The sequence below is a fragment of the Megalobrama amblycephala genome, linkage group LG5, assembly GCF_018812025.1.
Source record: "Megalobrama amblycephala isolate DHTTF-2021 linkage group LG5, ASM1881202v1, whole genome shotgun sequence".
Taxonomy (NCBI): Eukaryota; Metazoa; Chordata; class Actinopteri; order Cypriniformes; family Xenocyprididae; genus Megalobrama; species Megalobrama amblycephala.
In genome coordinates this window covers 12,728,310-12,749,384 of record NC_063048.1, presented here as the reverse complement: position 1 = coordinate 12,749,384, position 21,075 = coordinate 12,728,310, and the positions used below count along the sequence as shown (strand labels likewise).

The 21,075-nt window shown below is 36.1% G+C and overlaps 1 protein-coding gene across 5 annotated transcripts; it reads left to right on the top strand.

Annotated features, from left to right (window-relative positions):
• Positions 1-3,901: 3,901 nt before the first annotated feature.
• On the top strand, positions 3,902-20,643 carry hmbox1a (homeobox containing 1a). Of its 5 annotated transcripts, none has more exons than XM_048190757.1 (9): positions 3,902-4,324; positions 8,730-9,275; positions 10,989-11,074; positions 11,326-11,436; positions 15,522-15,678; positions 16,142-16,224; positions 16,327-16,422; positions 16,665-16,786; positions 18,971-20,643. In XM_048190757.1, exons 2-9 carry the CDS (start codon positions 8,731-8,733, stop codon positions 19,067-19,069), a joined length of 1,299 nt encoding a protein of 432 aa, XP_048046714.1. In that variant the 5' UTR covers positions 3,902-4,324; position 8,730; the 3' UTR covers positions 19,070-20,643. The 5 variants fall into 5 exon arrangements, with proteins under 5 accessions (XP_048046714.1, XP_048046715.1, XP_048046712.1 ...); XM_048190758.1 differs by having other exon boundaries at positions 3,904-4,324; positions 16,671-16,786; XM_048190755.1 differs by having other exon boundaries at positions 3,907-4,324; positions 16,668-16,786; positions 19,030-20,643.
• Positions 20,644-21,075: the final 432 nt, after the last annotated feature.

Genomic DNA, 21,075 nt, shown 5'->3' with positions numbered 1-21,075 from the left:
CATAGTTTAAACATGGAGCCTGTAGTAGGCTACAACAGTTTTTATACAAATAGAAGTAAACCATTAAAAAACATGGTTTTATTACATCAAAACTTTATTTTATTTTGTTACTTTTCATAAGGGCAGCTTTACAAATAAAAAGGACACATACAAAGATCTTGTTCACATACCTCAGTTGGATGTGGGAAAACATAGGCACAGCTGATGGTTTAAGTCGTAAGTGATCCTCTCCTGTATCAGGGTGAAAATGATCGCTGCAGACCCTCAACAACTTTAGTACGTTAATGGATGTGTTGATATCCAGCCGAAGAGCAATCAACCATAACTTCAGACGAGGAGGCTCAGAAGTTGGGAATACGTGGAAAGTCACCACTCCTGAATGAGTTCGCGCGAGAGAACGTAATCTTTTAGTTTTAAGTCGGTTTGAACAATCCGGATAAGCGCAAGTATCATTTTGTACCTACAATGTGTGTGCACTGTGTAAACAATGAGTGACGAATACGCGCGAGAGATCACTTCCTACAGAGCGCGTACACACACCTCACGCAGCGGATGCCGTGCGCGCGCTCAGTGCAGTTGGACATAGTGGTGTATTAGAGGTAAAAATGATATAAATACTGTTCGGTTTCTCGCACAAACCAATCATTTCGTGTCTTAGGACATCAATGTGTCGGCACGAGCCGCAGGGTTTAATTTGGATTTGTCTGTGCATGTTTTTTTTTTTTTTTTTTTGTGACTCTCATAGATTTTGTTACCATTGCCATTCATTATACGACTGACAGACCGCAACGGTTGGAGTTAAAAATCATCATTTGTGTTCTACTGAAGAAACAAAGTCACCTACATCTTGGATGCCCTGGGGGTAAGCAAATAAACATCAAATTTTCATTTTTGGGTGAACTATCCCTTTAAAGAACGCGACACACGTCTCCTGGACATCCTGTAGAATTCAACCCACAGACATTATAATAAATAATTATTTTTAATAAAAAATATAATGTTTATTATATGTCTATGATTCAACCAACCAGATGACGACTTTGAAAATCCTGAAGTGTTTCCAGTTAAAGTCGGACATGAAGTGGAAGTTGCGATTGTCCGAGTTCCAGGAAGGCGGTAAAAATGGAGCTCCAGGGGAGGGGGGTGTCGCTTTAACCCGCGGACTGAAAAATACAACCCGCAGCTACAGTGTAAAAGTAGCCCAATGCCGCGGGAAAACTGAAGACTTGGCAACACTGCGCTTCCATTATTATGCCATTATTATTTATGCCATTTTGTAACTACTGAATATTTATAGGAAGTGATATTTGGTATATTGTGTGTGAATGATAATTAATTTCCCAAATTTTGATATTAATCAAATCAAGTAAAACTGTATCATATTCTCTTTATAGAAATCATGACTAAATTATACTCTGCAATTGATTGCTGGACAATTTCATTTGATCAGCCATAAAACTGATTCAGTTCTGTCAAAATTTGCTATAAATACAATTATTAATTACCTTTGAGCTAAACTGATCTGCTTTCCTTACAGAGGCCTGTCATGTCAGAGTATGTCATGACATTCCCTCTATCTGTCACCAGCAGACCTGCGGCCCTCGCCAGCTTTCACACCCACTAGTGTTGATAGAGTCAGATCCTGAGCTCACATCAGGGGATATCAGAGGTGATGTGAAAGCCAGCAAGTAATTTAATGGATTTCCAAACAGAAAAATAGATGTTTTCTAGCATAATCTCGTATTTGTTCGTTTGAGCATTCTGTGCTGTCAAAATTAGTGAGTGGATCAATGCAAAGTCAATGATCCAAAACAGCCATATTGTTGCACATATAATCGACTCCAGAACACCTGAGTTATTATTTGTCTGTGAGTTGATTTTAAAACACAGGCCTGTCATGTCTGTGTATGTGTGTCATAGGCTACATAAAGCTCCATATAAGCTTTATTCAATGAATAGGCCTACTGTTCATTGAACACAAACTCACTGACCGTGACCATACATTTTTTTCTCTTCTTAAAAAATTAAAATAAAATTGTATTAAAAACAATGTGACGACTTGCTCCAACAAAATCTGCCTGATTTTTATGAAAAATACCCTTGTTTAACTTTTAAAATATACCTTCATTATATAATTAACTTTTGGCTGAATTCCTTTACAGTAGTCACGTGTTTAACAGTACAAAAATATGATGTTGTACATTTACTTTGCATTAGACAAATTCACAAAATTTACTGAACTCAACCAATATATAAAAACACTCATTTGTGTAACTGTACTTTATACTGGGATATTTCTTGTGACAACACACACACACACACACACACACACACAAATATATATACACACAGTACAGTCCAAAAGTTTGGAACCACTAAGATTTTTAATGTTTTTAAAAGAAGTTTCGTCTGCTCACCAAAGCTACATTTATTTAATTAAAAATACAGTAAAAAACAGTAATATTGTGAAATATTATTACAATTTAAAATAACTGTTTTCTATTTGAATATATTTCACAAAGTAATTTATTCCTGTGATGGCAAAGCTGAATTTTCAGCATCATTACTCCAGTCTTCAGTGTCACATGATCCTTCAGAAATCATTCTAATATGCTGATCTGCTGCTCAAGAAACATTTAATGTGTACAATTGTACAAAATATTTGTGTACAATATTTTTTTTCAGGATTATTTGATGAATAGAAAGTTCAAAAGAACAGTGTTTATCTGAAATCTAATCTTTTGTAACATTATAAATGTCTTTACTGCCACTTTTGATTGATTTAATGCATCCTTGCTGAATAAAAGTATTAATTTCTTTAATTTCTTTTCAAAAAATAAAAATAAAAATTCTTACTGACCCCAAACTTTTGAACGGTAGTGTATAATGCTACAGAAGCTTTGTATTTCAGATAAATGCTGTTCTTTTGAACTTTCTATTCATCAAGGAATCCTGAAAAAAAAAGTACACAACTGTTTTCAACATTGAAAATAATCATAAATGTTTATTGAGCAGCAAATCAGCATATTAGAATGATTTCTGAAGGATCATGTGACACTGAAGACTGGAGTAACGATGCTGAAAATTCAGCTTTGCATCACAGGAATAAATTACTTTGTCAAATATATTTAAATAGTACACAGTTATTTTAAATTGTAATAATATTTCACAATATTACTGTTTTTTACTGTATTTTTAATTAAATAAATGTAGCCTTGGTGAGCAGACGAAACTTCTTTTAAAAACATTAAAAATCTTAGTGGTTCCAAACTTTTGGACTGTATATATATATATATATATATATATATATATATATATATATATATATATATATGGACAAAACCCTTTGGTGTGTATTTCTCACACGAGGTTACGATAGCTTATATTTTCAACCATAACACCATATAACTACAGTTGTCATTTTTATTATTACTATAAATTATTATTATTATTAATAGTAATAATAATTAGCCTATAATTATTATTGCTATTTTGGTGGATACTCTTGTAAGAGGTATTTCTATGCTAGGTCAACTCATGGCAATTGCGATAAATGTCCACTAGAGGGCGCCAGGATGTTAAAAAAAACCCTGAAGATCCCTTATGCAGGTGTTAACAGAAATTTGATTTTATCAAGTACAATCAAACGTTTTTATCTTTGAGTTTTTTGTTTTTGTTTTTTCCCCCGACAGTTTTTCCACAAAATGATTGAATAGCTGATGGAATTAAAGTGAGTCTTTCTTAAATAAATAAATAAATAAATTATTACGTGGAACAAATAATAAATATATAGACTCCAGATTATAAATATTTTTGGAAAAATATGCATACATCAGCATGAATAGCTTTTAATAAAATCATATTTCAGAAAATAAATTTGAAAAATATAAGCAGAAAATCCCACATCCTGTCGTCATGTCTTAAGCGAATAAAAAGTCAGAAATAACATTTTTGTTCCTGCAGCAGTTGGTGAAAAATGAGCGAGGATGAAACTGTACCATATTCCACTGGATTTGTAGTCCGGCGCTCGGCGAACTCCCATTGAGTGTCACTTTCCCGCCCGCCGAGATGAACTACAACTCCCATGAAACCACCGCAGCGCTTCTGTTAATATCAATATGGCTTCTGTCAGTCAGACAAAGGCGAATCAGTTTTTGCCTTGAAATGAAATCAAATTAGGGAAAGGTAGCGGGAGAGTCGGACATCGTCCTATTTTGCTGGTACATGTCTGGCGACGGGGATTAAAAGGGACGGAAACACTGTCAGTTGAGTTGAATAAATGCTGTGGTGCACGGAGGCCCCGCACGCGCACAATCAGAATCAGGTAAGTCTGAGATGCCAAATTATAAGAAAGGCGTCATTTGTTAAATATGTCTGGAGACATGAAACATGCATTGACGAGCAAATGACACCCGGGCTGGAAACGAGCGCGGTTCGACTGCTGGTTCGCATCGCATGCGAAGTCACATCTGCTCTCATTCTGTGGTGGGATAGGGGTTTAGAAAAGAAATGCTTGCAACTGTGCAACAACTGACACTGTGTTGACATTGGTGTGTTGTGTTGATGCTTATCTCATTTCATATATTAGTATGACTATGTATTGTGTATTTCTATATTATTATTATTATGTTTTGTGTTTTAAGAAAGTGCTGTCAGCATCTTATATCATTTTGGTATAGGGTGTATATATATATATATATATATATATATATATATATATATATATATATTTATGGGTTAAGGTGACGTATAGTAAATTTTGATTCGATAGTTCATGCAGTGATTTTTTTATTTATTTTTTAATTGCAATTATTTTTATTTAAGGAAAATGTCACTCTTAACACACTAAATTGTCCATGTTTTCTTATAGTTACTGTATGTGAGTGGTTTAATAGTCTTATAGTGCTTGCAATGTACAATTAATCCATAGTAAAGCACCAATTTTTATTTTTGTCTCAAAATTAAATAGCTTAAATTTACTTGCAAACACTGTTAATCCAGAGTGAAAGTATAATACATGTGGATCCTCATCATGATTTGTTTTTTATTGTAAAGTCTTAACATTACATTAAAATGAGTAAATACATTACATCAATTTCGAATAATTTTTGATTTACCAACCTAACAAACTGCAATAACTGCTGATCAAGCTAAAATGTGGATTACGGTTTTAGTATTTGACACTTTTCAGCATCCATCTAACAACAACCAAAGTCAGTCTGGATGTTCCTCTAGTCTTACCGTGGTCCATCCAACCTGTTCTTATATCTTACCTTAGGACAGCTTGCATTTTCACTGGCTGAGCGTCTTTCTGCACTAGTTTCTTTCTATCAACTCCATATTTTTCCCAGTGCAGCAAGCTTGTGAGACTTCCCTTTTTTATGCCGTATCAATTCATTTTCTCAGTGCCCAGTTTGTCCCCACAATGAAAATAATGTGGGGTAAAGTAAAATGATATATAAAAAAAAATATATATATATATAAAATAAAAGAATGTGTTTGAGCAGTTAATGCTTTAAATGAGGATTATATGAGGTTTAATTGGCTTAGTAGGCTAAGTAGGAGCAGGGAATAGGGGTTACATTATAAGAATTCTTTATAAGCCCACTTGACAAAAACACGTTTATGGATTATATTACTTTTGGTCCCACTTTATAATAGGTGGCCTTAACTACTATGTACTTACATCAAAAAATAAGTTCAATGTACTTATTGTGTTCATACTGTATTGCAAAACACTTTTGCTGCTATTGAGGTGGGACATGGGTAAGGTTAGGGACAGGCTTGGTGGTATGGGTAGGTTTAAGGGTGGGTTAAGGTGTAAGGGATGAATCAACATCAACAGTGTAATAATAAATGTAATTACAGAAATATAAGTGCATTTTATCAATAGGCCTATCGAATGATTCATTTAAATGTAAGTACATAGTAGTTAAGGTTTATTAATATCTTAATTTAAAAATAAAAAATGTTATCAATATGCAGCTGAACCTAAAAACTTTAAATGGCATCTCAAACACCTTTTTTTTTTTCAAACAGAAGTTTTGTGTGACTTAAATATTCATCTTATTTGTGTCACGTTAAAGGGATAGTTCACCCAAAAATTAAATTTCTGTCATTTATTACTTACCCTCATGCCGTTCCAAACCTGCAAGACCTTCGTTCATCTTCAGAACACAAATTAAGATATTTTTGATTAAATCTGAGAGGTTTTTTTTTTAATCTCCCATAGAAAGCAATGAAATCACCACATTCAAGGTCCAGAAAAGTAGTAAAGACATCGTTAAAATAGTCAACGTGACTACAGTGGTTCAACCTTAATGATATGAAGTGACGAGAATACTTTTTGTGCACAAAAACAAAACAAAAATAACAACTTTATTAAATTTCTTCTCTACCCTGTCAGTCTCCTACGCAGTGCAGCGCTTCCGTGTTTTCGTCCAAACGCAGACTCTTGTTCACGTGAGCAGCATGACGCATGCGTGTGATGCTGACGCAGGAGCCGGCCAATACAGAGCCGGCGTTCTGATGTAGAACCTGGAAGCTCTGCAATGGGTCTTCAACGTAAACTGCGTAGGAGACTGACAGGGTAGAGAGGAAATTGAATAAAGTCTTTGTTTTGTTTTTGCGCACAAAAAGTATTCTCGTTGCTTTATAGCATTAAGGTTAAACCACTGTCTTTACTACTTTTAACAATGTCTTTACTAGTTTCGTTGCTTTCAATGGAAGATAAAAAGCTCTCTGATTTCATCATAAATATCTTAATTTGTGCTTAATGATAAGCATCTACAGAATGTTTATAAATATAATTTTAATTTTAAAACCACAGTGGGCATCAGGTACTACAGACGATAGTTCTCTGGAAGGGCTTTATTTGCATTGATCAGTGGGCATGAACGTCTAATAATTACCAGCTGTCTATAGAGGGAAACTGATACTTTAAAGATCGCCGCAAGTTACAAATGAAACAAATGGGCTGTAAGAAGTGTTTAAAATTGTGGAGAATAGAAGTAAAGTGAGATTTGGGCTATTTTGGATGCCGTGCTGATGAAGGGAACCAGGGCATATGGACAAAATCAACTTTGATCTTGAGCTGCTGCAAAACAGATGAGTTTCCGAAAACTGCTATAGTTTTAATAACTATAATCTATAGATGCTTTTATGCTTCCATGCATATGTCCGATAAGACTATGACTATGATAAGACTATGCAAATAAAAAAAGAAACAATGAGCAACCTAAACTCTAAAACTCCTCTGTGCATTAAAACGTTATTAAAATTGCATGCACACCAGTAGCCTTGCATTTTAATGCTTGATATAGCAAGATTGCATCCTTCTTAATGAATGTTGTAAGTAGTGCTGCATTTATTTAACATTTATTTGTCTTACTAGTCCTACATAACTGCATGTGGGAAGGCCAGTTAACCGAGTTGGTTTGTCATCAAGTGACAGTTTAATCTCAGAAGAAGCGGTTGTGCGTGCCTGTGGTTGAACTCGTCTCCATATGGGCTATTCTGAATTCTTGTGTCACTGTGGTTTATCGGCTAGCTTGGTGATGATTATTTCAAAACCAGATTTGATGTCTAAGGTGACATTTTTAGATTTGGGATGTTTTTTATTCTCATATAAGAAAGATTTTGTCAGCCTGTGGTGCACACATTGATGGGACAATAGTTGTTTTATGACTGTGTTTGACATTGTTTGGCTTCCACTAAATGCTTGTTTGTTACAGGATTAATGTATTGTTCTTTAGGAGATACATAAAAATTACAGACTGATCTGATACCGAATGAATCCTCAACAACACTCCTGGTTGGGTTTATTGTTGTTTTTGCTGATTTGCTGTATCTGATGTCTCTGGATAATTAAACCTTTTGAAGCTTTTTAAGGGTGCTTGGGTGAGCAGAAATCTTTTTTTATTCATTTTATGCAGCGCAGACACCAGGAGACAGTCGTACTCGCTTATCAGCAGAATTTATTCTTAAAGAACATGTCGCAGGGAAGTTGAAATCTTCATTTTGTTAAAAGGAGCCTGCCATTTTCTCCTTTACTTGATTGCGCTCTGCCATATGGAATGCATATTGCATTGGCACGAGTTTTGCATTTGCTGCGTCATAAGTTGTAGCTTCCTTTCAAAACTCAGGCATTGAGCAAATGAATTGAAATACAATGTGTTACGTGATAACAATTCAGCAAAGCATGTGTGTGTGGGCAACAGTCAAATGCCTGGCATTGGGAGGACTATTCTCAGACAAATGCCTGTACGGAGATTCATTCTCAGCTTCTTGACTGAAAGTAGGTTGGCCGCCTCAGATGGAATTTTTCTTGGCAGTTTTCCCTAAAGTTAACCTCCTTCCCCCTCCTCACGTGTCCCAGCTTTCTGCTGTTTAAAGTCTATTAAAAATTCTGTGGTAATGCATGCAGTGTCTTTGCCTTGACCTCAGACAGGCTCCGCACTTCTGTTGCAATGATTGGTCGATAAAGGTGTGGTGACTTTGACATTTTCTTGGATAAATAACACTTTAGTTAGAGCTCAAGCGCATGCGGCCCCTGCTACACCTCCTCCGCTGCATTTCTTAAACTAAAGCATTGTTTTTTTTTAGTCTAGGCTATGTTATTATGACGTTTATACATTATGCAGCCATGTGTCGTGTTTTATCAGCACGGGTTTGAGGATTTCCTCCAACATCAATTATCTAATACAGCAGCCCTCTCTTTTTCTTGGCAGAATGTCCCATTATACAGATGAGCCTCGTTTTACCATTGAGCAGATCGACTTGCTGCAGCGGCTACGTCGAAGCGGCATGACAAAGCAAGAGATCTTGCACGCCCTGGACACCCTCGACCGGCTGGACCGCGAGCACGTGGAGAAGTTCGGCCACCGGCACGCCCATGGCGGAAACGGGGCGGCCGGCGTCAACCACGGCAACAGCAGCAACGCCACCACCTCTTCCAACTCCTGCACTACCTCCACTAACAACCTCGCAGCCTCTTCTTCGACGACCTCTACGGCCACGCAGACCGGTTACCGTGGCAACGGCCTCTCACCATCTCCTAGCAACAGCTATGACACCTCCCCGCCCCCAATGGTCCCCACACCCATGCCAGTAGTAGCACCTATGGTCCAAAACGGACGGGAAGGCCTCGCCTCTATGCCCAACGGGAAGCTCTCCCCGCCCCGCTTCGCTGTTAGCAATGCTTCCTCGAGGGCCTTTGCGATCGAGAACCCCGATGAGGAAGTGGACATCGATGACAAAGTTGAGGAGCTCATGAGGTCAGTGGAAAACTCTTCAGATGGGTGATAAACTCATAAGGGGGAAAGTGAAATCATGGTAGGGAATCGAGTGCTGGTTCAGTTTTGTTTACAAAAAACACTCATTGTATTCTCATGTGAATGTGTTGAACTTGAAAAAGAAGAAATGTTGAAACTCAATGTTTCAACAATTGACTCTTATGAACAGTTCTTTTACATGAATCACAAATGAACTCAGGCTAAAATGACTCAGTCATTAATACTGAATCTGACTCACTCATTAACTTTGGTCGTATCTGAACTGAAATAAACTGTATATTTGTGGTTCGTGAGACTTAGATTAGTTTTATTAGTACTGACTCGTTGTTCATATGACAACATATAGTTAAAGTAGGCATGAAACCGAAGTTACAATAGTAACAATAGTCTTATATATATATATATATATATATATATATATATATATATATATATATATATATATATATATGAGTAAAACGGCTTCTCGAACAAGAAACAAGAAAAAAATGTTGGGTGGGACTTAAAGGGTTAGTTCACCCAAAAATGAAAATTATGTCATTTATTACTCACCCTCATGTCGTTCCACACCCATAAGACCTTTGTTCATCTTTTGAACACAAGTTAAGATATTTTTGATAAAATCCGATGGCTCAGTGAGGCCTGCACCTGCAGCAATAACACTCTCTTTTTCAATGCCCAGAAAGCTACTAAAAAGATATTTAAAACAGTTCATGTGACTACAGTGGTTCAACTTTAATATTATAAAGTGATGAGAATACTTTTTGTGCGCCAAAAAAACAAAATAGTGACTTTATTCAACAATATCTAGTGATGGGTGATTTCAAAACACTGCTTCATGAAGCTTCGAAGCTTTACGAATCTTTTGTTTCGAATCACATGAACTATTGAAATTTCATAACACTTACGATGTAACAAAGCCTCATTTACTGAATTCATGTGATTTTGGTGCTCTGAACCACTGATTCGAAACAAATAATTTGTAAAGCTTCGAAGCTTCATGAAGAAGTGTTTTGAAATTGCCCATCATTAGATATTGTTGAATAAAGTCATTATTTTGTTTTTTTGGCGCACAAAAAGTATTCTCGTCGCTTTATAATATTAAAGATGAACCACTGTAGTCACATGAACTGTTTTAAATATGTCTTTAATAGCTTTCTGGGCATTCTGAAAAAGGAAATGTCATTGCTGGCTATGCAGGCCTCACTGAGCCATCGGATTTTTATCAAAAATATCTTAATTTGTGTTCCAAAGATGAACAAAGGTCTTATGGGTGTGGGACGACATGAGGGTGAGCAATAAATGACATTATTTTCATTTTTGGGTGAACTAACACTTTAATTATGTCTATCTTTGTGGTTTGCTATTGCTGTGATGTCATGTGAGTGACAGGTTGTCCTCTGCATGACTCCTCATGTCAGTAAATGCATCATCAGAGAAGAGATGTCTCTGCAGGTGGTAGAAGTTATTATGAATAAATATTACTATAATAAATACTAAAATATTCCATATAAATAAGGTATTTTCTATTTGAAGTTCATGGTGATTTTAAAGATATGCATTAGGGACATTTTGTTGTAATAAATGGTTATATAAAAAAATGTTACCAAAAATAGTATAGCTGTTTTCCATTTGATGTCATTTTTTAGTCTCAGTGTCTCTCTCTCTCTCTCTCTCTCTCTCTCTCTGTTGTAGAATGGACAGTGCTATAATTAAAGAAGAGATTAAAGCATTCTTGGGGAATCGGCGAATATCACAGGCAGTAGTTGCCCAAGTTACAGGTTAGTGTGCTTTGGCTTTTTGTTTTCCAAATTGAAAAACAAATATATTGTGATATATAAGGTGACTTTTCCTTTTTATTTTGTATAATGAAAAAGAGAGCAGTTAAAGCACACCATGATATTTTGTTATGAAAGAAATATCAGCTGTATGGCTGCCTTTTATTAAGGTTGAGGGATTTGTCAAGGCCGGCCTTAGAGAGACATATGCAAGTCAGATTTTGCCCTTATATGCTGTGTGTCTTTCTCTGCAGGTATCAGTCAGAGCCGGATCTCTCATTGGCTGCTCCAGCAGGGCTCAGATCTCAGCGAGCAGAAGAAAAGAGCCTTCTACCGCTGGTACCAACTAGAGAAAACTACACCTGGTAATACCCAACACCAATGTCATTTATTATTGCAGGACGTACAATATCGTTCTAACATTTCTATCAGTCATTTTAACTTTAACTCTAAGCATACCCCTAAAATCAAAAGATATTATTGGTTGATAACAATGTATCCTATTTTTGGATATGTTTAATTTAATTTAATTTATTGATTGTGTGCATGTTAATTTCCCCTATTTACATTACCTCTGTCATATAGAAGCTTGTTTCTGCCACGGAAAAAAATAAATAAAAGATAATTGCGACTTTTTCTCACAATTCAGACAATTTTTTTCTTGCAATTGGGAGTATAAAAAGCAACAATTGTGAGTTATAAAGTCAAAATTGCATTATATGAAGAATATATATCTCACAATTATATCTCCTGAATATCTTACAATTCTGACTTCAACTTCAACAAAAAGTCAGAATTGCGAGTTTAATATCATGCAGTTCTGAGGAAAAAAAAGTCAAATCGCGAGTTAATCATGCAGTTCTGAGGAAAAAATGTCAGAATTGCAACTTTATCATGCAGTTCTGAGGGGAAAAAAGTCAGAATTGTGAGTTTATCATGCAGTTCTGAGAAAAAAAAAGTCAAATCGCGAGTTAATCATGCAGTTCTGAGGAAAAAATGTCAGAATTGCAACTTTATCATGCAGTTCTGAGGGGAAAAAAGTCAGAATTGTGAGTTTATCATGCAGTTCTGAGGAAAAAAAAGTCAGAATTGCAAGTTTATCATGCAGTTCTGAGGAAAAAAAGTCAGAATTGCGAGTTTATCATGCAGTTCTGAGGAAAAAAAGTCAGAATTGCGAGTTTATCATGCAGTTCTGAGGAAAAAAAAGTCAGAATTGCGAGTTTATCATGCAGTTCTGAGGGGAAAAAAAGTCAGAATTGCGAGTTTATCATGCAGTTCTGAGGAAAAAAAGTCAGAATTGCGAGTTTATCATGCAGTTCTGAGGGGAAAAAAAAGTCAGAATTGCGAGTTTATCATGCAGTTCTGAGGAAAAAGTCAGAATTGCGAGTTTATCATGCAGTTCTGAGGAAAAAAAGTCAGAATTGCGAGTTTATCATGCAGTTCTGAGGAAAAAAATGTCAGAATTGCGAGTTTATCATGCAGTTCTGAGGAAAAAATGTCAGAATTGCGAGTTTATCATGCAGTTCTGAGGAAAAAATGTCAGAATTGCGAGTTTATCATGCAGTTCTGAGGAAAAAAAAGTCAGAATGGCAACATTATCATGCAGTTCTGAGGAAAAAAACTCAGAATGGCAACTTTATCATGCAGTTCTGAGGAAAAAAATGTCAGAATTGCGAGTTTATCAGGCAGTTCTGAGGGAAAAAAAAGTCAGAATTGCAACATTATCATGCAGTTCTGAGGGAAAAAGAAGTCAGAATTGCAACTTTATCATGCAGTTCTGAGGAAAAAAATGTCAGAATTGCGAGTTTATCATGCAGTTCTGAGGGAAAAAGAAGTCAGAATTGCAACTTTATCATGCAGTTCTGAGGAAAAAAATGTCAGAATTGCGAGTTTATCATGCAGTTCTGAGGGGAAAAAAAGTCAGAATTGCAACTTTATCATGCAGTTCTGAGGAAAAAAAAGTCAGAATTGCAACTTTATCATGCAGTTCTGAGGAAAAAAAGAATTGTGAGTTTATATCATGCAGTTCTGAGGAAAAAAATGTCAGAATTGCAACTTTATCATGCAGTTCTGAGGAAAAAAATTTCAGAATTGCGAGTTTATCATGCAGTTCTGAGGGAAAAAAGAATTGCGAGTTTATATCATGCAGTTCTGAGGAAAAAAAGTCAGAATTGCAAGTTTATCATGCAGTTATGAGGAAAAAAAAGTCAGAATTGCGAGTTTATCATGCAGTTCTGAGGAAAAAAAAGTCAGAATTGCGAGTTTATCATGCAGTTCTGAGGGAAAAAAGAATTGCGAGTTTATATCATGCAGTTCTGAGGGGAAAAAAAGTCAGAATTGCGAGTTTATCATGCAGTTCTGAGGGAAAAAAGAATTGCGAGTTTATATCATGCAGTTCTGAGGAAAAAAAGTCAGAATTGCGAGTTTATCATGCAGTTCTGAGGAAAAAAAAGTCAGAATTGCGAGTTTATCATGCAGTTCTGAGGGGAAAAAAAGTCAGAATTGCGAGTTTATCATGCAGTTCTGAGGAAAAAAAAGTCATAATTGCGAGTTTATCATGCAGTTCTGAGGGAAAAAAAGTCAGAATTGTGAGTTTATCATGCAGTTCTGAGGAAAAAAAGTCAGAATTGCGAGTTTATCATGCAGTTCTGAGGAAAAAAAATGTCAGAATTGCGAGTTTATCATGCAGTTCTGAGGAAAAAAATGTCAGAATTGCGAGTTTATCATGCAGTTCTGAGGAAAAAAATGTCAGAATTGCGAGTTTATCATGCAGTTCTGAGGAAAAAATGTCAGAATTGCGAGTTTATCATGCAGTTCTGAGGAAAAAAAAGTCAGAATGGCAACATTATCATGCAGTTCTGAGGAAAAAAACTCAGAATGGCAACTTTATCATGCAGTTCTGAGGAAAAAAATGTCAGAATTGCGAGTTTATCAGGCAGTTCTGAGGGAAAAAAAAGTCAGAATTGCAACATTATCATGCAGTTCTGAGGGAAAAAGAAGTCAGAATTGCAACTTTATCATGCAGTTCTGAGGAAAAAAATGTCAGAATTGCGAGTTTATCATGCAGTTCTGAGGGAAAAAAAAGTCAGAATTGCAACTTTATCATGCAGTTCTGAGGAAAAAAAGTCAGAATTGCAACTTTATCATGCAGTTCTGAGGAAAAAAAGAATTGCGAGTTTATATCATGCAGTTCTGAGGAAAAAAATGTCAGAATTGCAACTTTATCATGCAGTTCTGAGGAAAAAAATTTCAGAATTGCGAGTTTATCATGCAGTTCTGAGGAAAAAAAAGTCAGAATTGCGAGTTTATCATGCAGTTCTGAGGAAAAAAAAGTCAGAATTGCGAGTTTATCATGCAGTTCTGAGGAAAAAAAGAATTGCGAGTTTATATCATGCAGTTCTGAGGAAAAAAAGTCAGAATTGCGAGTTTATCATGCAGTTCTGAGGAAAAAAGTCAGAATTGCGAGTTTATCATGCAGTTCTGAGGGAAAAAAGAATTGCGAGTTTATCATGCAGTTCTGAGGGGAAAAAAAGTCAGAATTGCGAGTTTATCATGCAGTTCTGAGGGAAAAAAGATTTGCGAGTTTATATCATGCAGTTCTGAGGAAAAAAAGTCAGAATTGCGAGTTTATCATGCAGTTCTGAGGAAAAAAAGTCAGAATTGCGAGTTTATCATGCAGTTCTGAGGAAAAAAAAGTCAGAATTGCGAGTTTATCATGCAGTTCTGAGGGAAAAAAAGTCAGAATTGCAACTTTATCATGCAGTTCTGAGGAAAAAAATGTCAGAATTGCGAGTTTATCATGCAGTTCTGAGGGGAAAAAAAGTCAGAATTGCGAGTTTATCATGCAGTTCTGAGGAAAAAAAAGTCAGAATTGCGAGTTTATATCATGCAGTTCTGAGGAAAAATGTCAAGTCAAAATTTTCATAGCGAAAACAAGCCTCTATAGTCATCACCTAATGGTCCCCTAAAAATAATCATTCAAAACGCTAATAATTTAACACTGTTAAATGTAATCTTTTGCAGTCGAAATGAATATCTATTTTCCATACTTACGTTATAATGTTGTGATGCCTAAATTCACTTGAAGCATTCAAAATTATTTATTTGATTGTTTTTAGAATTATTATATAATATTATATATTTAGTTTTATTTTGAATTTATATACACAAGATATGTAATATCAGCTATGTATTGTTTAACAGCCATAACATGAATAATTATTGTGATCTTGTGCTCTGTCAGTTTCATCCAGGCAGATCTGAGGGAAGATATCAGACTTTCAGTGAATAGATTAGAAGATCATGACCCAAACCCCAGAACACCAGTTTCTCATTATCATTTGCTTCCGGACACAGTGAACAGGCTACCAGAAAGTCTGTCCTCAGAAGCACACAGACTGTTTTCCTTATGACACTTCATCTGAGATGACATGTCATGTTTGTGTCCCAGGTGCAACACTAGCGATGCGGCCCACCCCGATGGCCCTGGAGGACATTGTGGAGTGGCGTCAAACACCCCCTCCCATTAGCAGCACCCAGGGCAGCTTTCGTCTGCGGCGTGGAAGCCGCTTCACCTGGAGGAAAGAGTGTCTGGCGGTGATGGAAAGGTGAGAGGATGTGGTAAATTGTGTGAATGGCCAGGACAGGTTACTGTGGGTCATCCAATGAAAGTACATTTTTGTAGGTTTTATTTTTACAATAAGGTTCCATTGGTTAACATTAGTGAACTACACAAGTTAACATGAACTAAAAATGAAAAATAATTATAAAGCACACTTTGTTAATGAATTAGTAAATGTCAAAATTAACATTAACAAATAAAAAGTTCTATTCATTAGCATTATTTAGTGTTAATTTATCTTTTAATTCATTTTTTGTTATTGACTTTATTTCATTAATTACTTGAAAAGTTTTCTCAATTGACAGATACTCTAAGGCTACATGCCATTGTTTTATTTCAATTAGTTAACATTTTATTAATAATTAATACTTTAAATAAAGCTATCAAATGTGTGAATTGTGTGATAATTTCATGTTATCTGCTTTTGCTGTCTTATGTTATTGCTCAAGTTATTTCAATGACAACCAGTACCCCGACGAAGCTAAACGTGAGGAAATTGCCAACGCCTGCAATGCAGTTATTCAAAAACCAGGTAGGATAAACACAGCCCCCATAAAGAAGATGAATGCATGTGTAAATGCCTGTTATCGTGGCCCCAGACATTATTGATGAGCTCTGCTGTGATTTGATTAAGGGAAGAAGCTTTCAGATCTTGAGAGGGTCACGTCTCTGAAAGTTTACAACTGGTTTGCCAACAGACGGAAGGAAATTAAGAGAAGAGCCAACATAGGTAATGTTGAAGCCCTCTGGGGACAGACCAAGCTCGAATTACACGCAACAATGCATTTTGAATATGGACAATGTAATTATTTCCATTGCATTGTTATCACTGTGCTGCAGCTGTCTCATTCAAAATATGCATTCATCAGAAATATTGAATTTACAGAAAAATGCCTTTCAGAAAACTTCCATCATGTTAGGTACATCCTAATGGGCTCAGATATGTTATGGCAAGGTCTGTTTTTTTCTAAGAAGCAGCAATCCTGGAGAGTCATGGGATTGATGTCCAAAGCCCGGGAGGTCATTCCAACAGCGATGAGATTGATGGAAATGACTACGGTGAGCCAGTAGCTGCTGACCAAGTTTTGGGAATGGTAAGGGATTATTTATTTTTTTTGGTTACACTTTATTTTACAGTGCCATAGTTACAATGTAATTACTCAAATAAGTACTGAGTACTATGAATTAACTACATGTACTTACTATAGTTACAGTTAGGTTTAGGGTTGGATAATTATGCATAATTTACTGTTATTACTATAATAAGTACATGTAACATAACTATGGCACTGTAAAATAAAGTGTTACCTTTTTTATATATATATAAATCATGATTTTGCTTGGACTGCCTATATTTAAAAAAAAAAGATAAAACGGTAATTTTTTATCTTAAAATCTTTTTAATTTAATGGCCAAGAAAAATGGCCAAAATTGAAGAAAAATGGACAAAATTACCTAAAGATTATTGTCATGTTAAGGCTAATAATTACTAAAAACTAAAACTAAACATTTTAAAAGCTTTAAAGAAATTACGGAATCACAGCATTATAATGTACAGTATAAAAAATGTTTAATAATTTTGAGATTTGCTAAAGATAACATTTAAAGGGGTTATGAACTGAGAAAACCAATTTTCCTTGAGCTTTTTGAAGAAGTCATTATACTATAAGAATATCCTGTAAGTTTCGGAACTGGAAACTTCCTTGTAAGTCCAAAAACAGCTTTTAAAGACACAATATGTAAAATGTTTAGATTAAAATATCCAAAAACCACTAGAACAATGTTATATATTTTGTTTACTTGTGTCCAAGAATGTTTAAATCCAGAAATAAGCAATTTTAACCAGGACTCGGGGCGTGTCCGTGTGTCGCTTATCAATGACATCATACCCGCGTTGCCCTCGGTTTCCGGTTTCATTTTGTAGAAACCATGGAAACGCCAAAGACGCTTTAATATATTATGTGTTTTATTAGACTGTTTGAATGAATACATTCATCGACAAAAAAAATTATTCTTTTCCACTGGCTGTAGATGTGAAAACAACACATCCCATGATTCCGCGAAATAAAGACATCATCAAGCTACGCCTTTGTTTTGATTAAGTGATCTTTAGTGGCGAAAAATTTACATATTGTAGCTTTAATGTTACCAAGCCCAGCGAATGACTCGTCCTGGAATGTGCCTATTTATGACGTAATAGATAGATGGCCTCTGCAGAAGAAAATAAACACCTATTTCACCATTGCAACTTTGGCCCCGCCCACTGGCGTTAGTGAGATGAGGAAGAGAGAAGAGCACAGGATCACATTATTTATTTTTTATGGGGTACATTTCACTGTGGATTCTTTGGTAAATCAGTCACAATTTTGGAGCAGGCTTTGCAAAAATACGTTTATGCTAAGGACTTGACAGTAATGCGACAACATGTAAGTAATCGTGTTTATTCTAATGTCTGATCTGTGACCAGTGATTTCTGATTTATAATGATTCATGTACAGTCAGATGTTCTTTGTCTGTGTGTCAGTAAATCAAACCAGTGATGACTTAAGTCAACTTCACATTGTTTCTCTTAGTAGGATGAAAATAATCTGTTATTTAAACGGCGATTAAATTATAAATAGAAAGCGATCAAAGAACGCTCCCTTTCCAGTCGCTGGAGCTGTCAATCAAACAGAGCGAGTTTATCAGTGACTGAATTCTGCATTCTTGCCAAGGTTCCCATAATAATCAACAAATCTCTTATTTACAGCGTGTTTACACTGTTAGTTATGAAAGCATCCGTTAGTGTGCAAAAATCGAGTTGCAATGATGAGATCCCTAAATTCGTGCGCTCAACAACATGTCTGTGATCAGCTACATGCTCATCACTGCAACCTTTCATCCCACGATCTAAATATAATGCCATAGATCTAAATATAATTAACATCTTACACGATTAGTTAACCGAGAGTTAAACATGTAATACTTAGCTATTTCATATGCAAAGATGTCAGCCAATCACAGCAGTGGGCGTTTAAACTGAAGTCTCACAGCAGACACGTCCCTTAAAACAGTGTTCAAATCAGGGTAGGAAAAATGCCCTTTTTTCTAAATTATGATAATTTTTATGTAAAAATGTGCACCACAGGAACCATTATAAAAAAATTAAACAATGCAGTTCATGACCCCTTTAACAGTGTTATTAAATTATTATCCTCTAATATCGGCCGATATATTGTGGTTTGTATGAACAATTTCATGCTCCTTTTTCTTTTAATGATACAGAGTCATTCAAACAGGTTTTCGGGGCAAAAGCAGAGGGCTTCAGACCAATCTCTGGTTCTCTACTCCCTTATAGGACGACAACGCCGGCCCAAACGAACACCAGGACCCTATAGCTTTGGCAGTGGAGATGGCCGCTGTCAATCACAGCATCCTGGCACTAGCGAGGCAGGGCGGAGCCACCAGTGACATCAAGACAGAGGTGCTGGATGACGAGTGAGAATCTTCCCTTCGACGTGGAGCACGGAGGGAAGCCGAAGGAGAAATGTGGGGTTACGAAAATAAAGCCAGACAGTTGAACTGTGATTGAGGAATATGGCCAGGTCGTGGATGACCAAAGTGAATGCGGAGGTTATAAAGACTGTTAACCCAACGTTCCTTCCTTCCACCTCCCTTCTACATGTGACGCCTCAGTAGTCTTTTCGTTAATATCGTTCTCATACACGCAGCAGGTCGGGGAGGCGCTGCGTTTAAACTGTTGATGAAACACGTTCACTAAAAACTTCATGCGACATATCACCCTGCCATATCACACTTGGATAGTGAATTTCGTCTCTCAGTTTTTCCTTCTTTCAGGAAGTCTTCTTTGCAGGATTTAAGAGGTCAGTATCATACTAAATGTTCACTGCCTCAGCCTCTCCAGGGAAAGTGTGTTGGGAAGCATATTCTCTCTCACTTCTTAACTTATTTCTTTATGTATGTGCAGTCCAGCATTGCTGAAGTTGCGTTTGAACTTGTACACTTGTCACCAGGGTCCAAAATTAACACTCGCCTACCACCAAATGCATACCAGCGGCTTTTTCAAGTTAATAAAACAAAGTTACTGGGTAGTTGTTAAGAAATGCAACATAGTTTATGTGTAAAACCACATTTTTCCAAAATTGACTAGTTTATTAATCAGTCCTGTATAATTAGGTAGATTTTAAACACGCTGTTTTGGCCGTTTGCATAAAATGCGAAATTCAAAAACAGCTCTAGATGAAGCGCATTGGAATTGTATAGAACACAAGGGGTCTTAAGACGTGGTTTTAAAAATGTTTTAAAAGTTTTTACGTTTAAATAACTTTAAAAAAGTTATTTTACCTTCATATGTCATCTTAAAAATGGTTAAAATGCTCAAAAAACAAACAAACAGTGCGATACACGGTGCAAATCTTTCTGAATATGTATATTGCTGTGGTGATGGTCTTTAAACAAGATGAATTTAAAGACGCAACTTTTCTGGAAAAGGTTTCATCATGCAAAATGTCTTACGAGCCAAGGTGTAGAATGCTAACTGTAGCATCACCGCTAAAATATCTAAACTAAAAGCAAAAATAAATAAATAAATAAATAAAGTAAAAAATCAGTTGTTGGACGATTGGTCGTAACTAGGGCTGCACGATTTATCACGATTAAACCGCATGCGATTTGGCAAAGGCTGCGATTATTTTATGCGCAGCTTGTCAGAGCTGTACGGCTCTGTGATCAGTATTAAATGCTGCTTCATCTGAAAGCCAGAGGGCGCTCTCACACAGAAACACTAAATATGCCCTGCCGCAGAAGAAGATAACATGCGTCATATCACTGTAGCTGAATAAACAGAAGATTGAAACGCTTTGATTGATTAAACATGACTAATAAACACACGACTGCCTTATTCTGTGTAAGAAGCCACATCATCTCACAGAAGGACGCTCAACTGTCGTTATGAAGTGAGTATGGAGTAAAAACATGTTATTAAATGTTGTCTTTTGTTGGACAAGACGTTAATAAATGCTTCTCATGTCTGGAAAGATGTTTTGCGCGTGTCGCTTTTTCAAATGTAGATTATAAGCGACTCAAACTCGCAACGCTTTCAGATGGATTAGCATTTGGAGTCATACATCATTGACAAGCTGCGCATAAAAAATAATCACACTAAGAATTGTGTTTATGCGATAATCGTGTTCAATGTTATTTTTCGTATCGTGCGATAAATTGTGCAGCCCTAGTCGTAACTCATAACTGAACATGTAAGCGATTTCAGTCAACGGTATCTGTTGCGACTTGTGGTCTTGAAAAATTCTAAAGTTTTTCTGGGATGATGGCGCTGTTTGTCACTAATATGGGGGAAAACTACTAAATAATTTAATTATAATTG